General features: G+C 45.4%; 1 protein-coding gene across 3 annotated transcripts; it reads right to left on the bottom strand.

Annotated features, from left to right (window-relative positions):
* Window positions 1–1,975: 1,975 nt before the first annotated feature.
* On the bottom strand, window positions 1,976–4,769 carry LOC124688763. Of its 3 annotated transcripts, none has more exons than XM_047222398.1 (3): window positions 4,711–4,769; window positions 2,330–2,902; window positions 1,976–2,253 (listed from the first exon to the last, which is right to left on the bottom strand). In XM_047222398.1, the coding sequence occupies exons 2-3, from the start codon at window positions 2,895–2,897 to the stop codon at window positions 2,057–2,059; spliced, it is 765 nt and encodes a 254-aa protein (XP_047078354.1). In that variant the 5' UTR covers window positions 2,898–2,902; window positions 4,711–4,769; the 3' UTR covers window positions 1,976–2,056. The 3 variants fall into 3 exon arrangements, with proteins under 3 accessions (XP_047078354.1, XP_047078355.1, XP_047078352.1); XM_047222399.1 differs by lacking the exon at window positions 4,711–4,769 and adding an exon at window positions 3,933–4,045 and having other exon boundaries at window positions 2,325–2,902; XM_047222396.1 differs by lacking the exon at window positions 4,711–4,769 and adding an exon at window positions 3,933–4,045.
* Between the last annotated feature and the right edge of the window lie 1,229 nt (window positions 4,770–5,998).

Raw genomic sequence — 5,998 nt, 5'->3', positions numbered from 1 at the left:
TTAGTTACTGGTGTGACAATGTCACGCCACATGAACAAAACATATGTGGCGTGTCTCTAGAAAGCCACATGTATGTACAAAACATGTGGCATGGCAGAGACATTCCATAGATATAAAATACCACTCGTGTCAAATCCACACTACTAAAAATAGTTTTGCCACGCCAGTACTTCAAAGTTTTTCTCTACTAATGCATCCATTGTGCATTTCGCGCCATGCACCGTCGCGACGTTGCAAGTTGCCATGGACTCCAATGTGGCATGGGTGCCCCGACGGCTAATTTTCTCATCGATCCTCTTCCAGTTCATGTGAAAAGACAATAGTCTTATATTTACTAATCAGAAACTCTCTAGAAATCTCATAGTTCATGTGAAAAGACATGCTTCCAAGGCCGGTCCTCACACTTTCATTGGAATCACAACCAACGCAAACGCAAGGCTCTAGCAAAAGCCATCATGTTCTTGATGTGCACACCGCCGACAGATTTTGGGCTACCTATAGAGCTCCATTTCACATCGCATTTGCCACCTATTACATACTCCCTCCGTTCCTTTCTATAGTGCCTATTGTTTTTTGGCACGGAAATTAGCGCAAGCAAATTTATTGACACAAAACCACCCAGCGCTATTTGAGAGAAAAAAAAAAGGAAACTGGAAACAGATCGGAGACGTGATCTGCTCCCTACGCGGCCTACTCCTTCCTAATCTCACGTGATATGTATTTGCTATTTCCACGCGTGCATGATCTACTCCTTCCTAATCTCACGTCCAGATTTTCTCTACGTGATTGCATACCAGATTTTCTCAACGTGAACAGATTCGTTCCAGATTTTCTGGATGGAAACAAATCGGTGGAAGGGGTTATTTGCAAAAAAACACAGCTTTCCTCTTATATTCTGAAACAATTGCGAAAAAACAATAGGTATTATAGAAAGGAACGGAGGGAGTATAGAAACCCAGGGTCCTCACACGTTTACAAATAGGTACCTAGGGTGTGTTTGGTTCAGGTCACAAAATGGAATGTAATGGAACAGTTTCACACTTGCCACACATTTTTCTGTTTGGTTGGAAAATGGAATGTAATGTAGTGGTTCCAAGAAAGGAAATATGCTCGTTAGATCCAGAACAAAGTTGTTTCGCCGAATCAGTAGAACGTACACATTCCTCATGCTAACCGTGCGCAAATTGCTCTATTACCTGGAAATCGACTCACCCAAGACGCCCTAACCTATCGCTACCCTCTCTCCCTCGTCCCTGGTGGCATGCAACTAACCCTATCCACTAGTCTGTCCCATGTTTCTCCCTCTCAACTCTGGCGGCGTGGCGAGCATCAGGAACCAGCGGCCGGGTGAGCAACGGCAGGCAGCGGCCGGGCAAGCGAGCAACGGCGGGCAGGCGGCCTACCCGCCGTTGCTCGCAACAGAGGGCGCGGGCGGTCGGACGAGCTGCAGCAGCACGCGGCGGCTAGACAAGCTGTGGCAGCAGGCGGCAGGGCAAGCTGAAGTAGACAACGGCCACTGCAAGTAGCAGCAACAGAAGGCAGCGTATAGCAGGAGACCGACGCGAACAGCAATACGGCGGCTGCTGAGTGAACAGCAGCACGGCATGACTAGTACTTGTTCCATCTCTCAAACGGAACACCTGAATAGAACCATTCCATTCCATTATTTAGTCCAACCAAACTGTTGAAGTATAAATGCATTGCCTAACCTCTTCCATCAGATCGGTCTTTTGGTTGCATTGGTTAGAAGACGCAGCTTCTACATAGTATCAGAGCCAAGAGGTCTTGAGTTCAAGACCCGGCTGGCGCAATATAAAATAAAAATATTGCAGCCTACTTTCGGTCCACGTTTAGGCCTGAGGGAGCCACACGTGAGGGGGAGTGTTGAAGTATAAATGCATTGCCTAATCTCTTCCATCAGATCGGTCTTTTGGTTGCATTGGTTAGAGCATGCAGTTCTACACAAACGTAGGAGTGGAACCATTAAGTTAATTACATTGCACTTCGTTCCCCAACCAAACACACCCCTAGTATAATTACAAGCACAAAACCGGAGTCAGACGAACACCAGTAATTGCCTCTTAGGCATACAAATAACATAATCAATCATTTTTTCTTCACGAGAAAATGAGTTTGCAGGGTTGCATGCTGTCGAACCTGCAAGGATGCTTGCTGTTGCTCCCTCCGTAGCATCTTTTTCCTTACGAATTATTTGTATTTGCATCTGGGGTTTGCTCGCCGCTTCGGCGCGAGCTGCACCAAGTTACAAACCATTGCAGGGACGCTATGTAGACAAGGACAAATACAAAACCAACAATACTCACGATACCTCGTGTTTGGCTCTCCCACGTGCCGCTGATGTAACTAATCCCCAACAACAGAAAACAAAAACTAACAAGACCTGGGCAAACGTAAGATCTGAAGGCAGCGGCGGCCTTCTGGTTATCGAACTTTGTAGCAAGCGTTCCAATGGTCATCAAGGACAGGCAGAAGGCAAACGTGTTGCTGGTCTCAAATATGTTGTATCTCGTGGGAAATTTGTCACGCAGAACTGAGATACCAGCAACGTACCCTTTTTCCTTGTCGTCGGCGGCCCAGAAACCACCGGGTGGGTTGAGCCCCGCCGTGAAAGTGACGGTGGCAGCCAGTGACATTATCAGCAGCAACCAGGCACGAAAATCTTGATGTCTCTTTTCAGTGGAGCCATGGACTTCGTGATTGCTGAGCACCACATTCTGAAGGCCGGTCACAGCCACTGCCGACAGGCGTCCATCACTGGAAGTGATGAGGAGCACCGGCATGACATTGGCTCCTCTTATTACCTCCAATAACTCATCAACCGAAATGTTCGGATGATGATTGTCAGCAGTGATCCCCTGTTGCTGAGGTACCGACATATTTTCTGCAACAAACACCAATTCGATTATCGACTAGTTTTCAGTGACAATTTAGGGTAGTTGCGTTGCTACGAGTTGTGTATCCAATTCTACGAAAATTCTTGTAAATAACATCTCCACTTTTACTCGGTATAGTTGCTACTCTCTGTGTTCTTGTATACAAGGCTACAAACTCACATTTCTGGAGTATCTAATTGAAGTACTATCTCAATGAAATTCAACAGCCCGAAAAATTAAACGCGCGAATCTAAGAAAAGATTACATGCGCAAATGTTGACTGAACTCAGATGAAATTTCAGGTGTGGAAAAGGTGCTGAATATTTAAAAAAGCCAAATCTCAGAAAAAATTAGACGCGCAAATGTTGACTGAGGTCAGATGAAATTTCAGGTGTGGATAATGTGCTGAAGACAAACAAAAGCCTCAAAAATAAGGTCTAATTTTTTAGAAATACCCTTCTCCTAAGTTTATCCTACATATTATGTTACTACACCAACAGCCCAACTAGTAAGTACGTACTCAAAGTTTTAGTCTGGCTTCCTAATTTATACTCAAAGTTTAGTCTGGCTTCCTGATTTATTTGATGTAGATTGTTCTGATATCTAAACTATACATATCTATTTGAGCTTTGTCAAAAATTATGGGTGTATAAATGTGCACCCATGTCCCCATTTAATTTTTACCGGCTGTGGCTTCATTCTAATTCACACATGGGACTAATAGCAATTATGCAATAGGCAAAACTAATATTGTTTTTTTTTTTCGAAAAGAGAACTAATATTGGTATCTGCCGAGAGAACTTTGTTAATGTACAGTTGTATGAGGAGGAAGATATACAGTTGTATGAGGAATGAAGCAACTCATGATAAGCCACTTCCATCGATGGAAAGCTCCAAAGGTTTTCTATGCAATTATCTCAATTTGCTTCATGATATTAAATGCAAATCATCAGGAGATATCATCAAAGGAAAAAAGTATAGTGGTGCAATCAGGTCCCCCGCCGGACCTGTTCATATAAAAAAGGGTCCTGATAAAACCTGGATTAAACCATCGCATGGTTGGGTGAAGCTCTCCGTTGATGGTTCCTTCTCTGCTACAAACGGAATGGCTGGAGCGGGTATGGTGTTGAGAGATGCTGATGGTTTTCCGATCTCCACGGCATGACGGCTTTGGACGACTGCCAAGCGCCACTAGAGGCGGAGTTGCGAGCCTGTGTGGAGGGATTGGTACTGGTTTTTCAGCATTCCCAACTACCGATTCTCGTGGAATCGGACTGTTCCGAATTAGTTGATGCAGTACAATCTAATACTCTAGATAGATCTCCCTTTCTTTATTGGATTCATGAGATTAGACATCTAGTTAGCCAAAATAGAGAGTGTGTCTTTGTAAAAGTGGAACGTGTGCAGGTTAGGGTGAGTGATTCTCTTGCAAATCTTGCAAGAGTGCAAAGCTGTTCTATGAATTGGCTGGGTTCGGAGCCTGGAGATGTGCTTCGGCTGTTCGAACTTGACCGCTCTGTAACCCTTCCCGTTTAATAAAGTTCCTATTTTACCCGCAAAAAAAACTTGTGCTGGTGTTTTTAGTGTTTTTTCATGCATGTTTCTTTCAGAAAAAAATCTGTTTTACTAAGTGGTGCCTTAGTAAACCTGGGTCTTGTCTGGCTTTGTAGAAGTGATCATTGGAAAGAGGCCATGGTCTGCGTGCAAGTGCTGGATTATGAAAAACCTGGAGCTATAACTGCTCTATGTAAGTCACTACAGAAAAGGGTAGAAGAAGCCGAATTGAAGGGGGGACAGATCGAGAGAGAGAGAGTACCTGTTGGAGCGAACGGAACTTGAAGGGGCAAACTAGCTAGCTAGCTCTACCCAGATCTCTGCATGCCACGATTCAAAAGGAATGGTTTGTGTCATATATATAGAGCTGCATGGAGAAGGCAGTGCGCGTCATGTAGGACTAGTAGGAGTAGTATTTTGCACCACCGGTAACGGATACAAATTAACAAAGTAATTTCTAAATCGTTGTACACGCATTACATATTTACATGGCTACAGATTTACTGGCATTTTTGAGCAAAATAAATGTGAACTATGGATGAGACATGTGAACTAAGGAACAAGTCGTAACGACTTTGACCTCGAAGTCAGTCAGTCAACATGTAATCCCATACATATATCGTACATTTGTGAGGGGGAGGGGGAAGACTTGTCTACGATCGCCAAGAACCAAGGAAATGCCCTTACGTTTTATGAAAGAACAAAAACTGAGGCCTCAACACTGGAATATATCATGACCTGGGAATGCGATCAACCGAAACAATACAACTAGGGGAGAACCTCGTACGAATCAGTCTTCTTTTCCAACGAATAGTTGTGTACGAAAAAAAACATGTCGGACTCAGGATTGCCACAACCTAAGCAGCTTCGTCCATGCATATATACCTGGCGGAAATGCTCCTTGCCCGCTGATCATGGACGCGATCGACCCACAACGGTATTAACCGCTCATTCTCCCCTCAGTCCAACTAAGGAACTGCATCACCCTTTGTGAATTTGGTTTCTTGTATCCTCGTTCTATTCGTATGTCTTCTTCCGGTGACAGTAGGTACACTAGTACAGAACAAGCATTCACATACGTGTTTTTTTTTTTGAAACGAGGCAAAAGCTTTGCCTTTCATTGATATAGGAGAAAAGAGTTGGCCCGTTTATGAGGAAAACTGGCCGAAACACTGTTACAACACGACACCACACGCCAGCCCCGAGGCTGCGCTCCACACGGGTCGACGACCAACCAGGTCGACACCACACCTCAACGCAACAGGCGGAGGCGAACAGACCGAAGCCACTGCTCCAACTACCACACCGACCGCGAGGCCGCGTCCCACCTGGCCGAAGACGAACTCGCCTCCACCGAACCGCCAAAATACTCCACAAACCCCTCTGACCAGTGGAAGTCCAAAGCGAGGCCCCAAGAGGCAAAGCGACACAAGAGCGCCGCCCTCGCCCGATCCCGTGAGGGATCTAGGGTTTCCCCCGGAGAGCCCGGGCGGAGATCAAGAGACACCCGCTTCGACGACGCCTTCAAGAAGGAAGCAGCGCCCACGGGC

The sequence above is a fragment of the Lolium rigidum genome, chromosome 2 (genome assembly GCF_022539505.1).
Source record: "Lolium rigidum isolate FL_2022 chromosome 2, APGP_CSIRO_Lrig_0.1, whole genome shotgun sequence".
In the NCBI taxonomy this organism is placed as follows: Eukaryota; Viridiplantae; Streptophyta; class Magnoliopsida; order Poales; family Poaceae; genus Lolium; species Lolium rigidum.
The sequence above is the reverse complement of the archived record's forward strand: the minus strand, read 5'-3'. Positions and strand labels throughout refer to the sequence as shown.

What these genes read in the sequence shown, in the direction of transcription:
- LOC124688763 (XM_047222396.1), bottom strand. An exon ending in GTGGGAGAGCCAAACACGAG is followed by an intron (nt 2,254 to 2,329) that starts GTATCGTGAGTA and finishes AACTTGGTGCAG; the next exon opens with CTCGCGCCGAAGCGGCGAGC.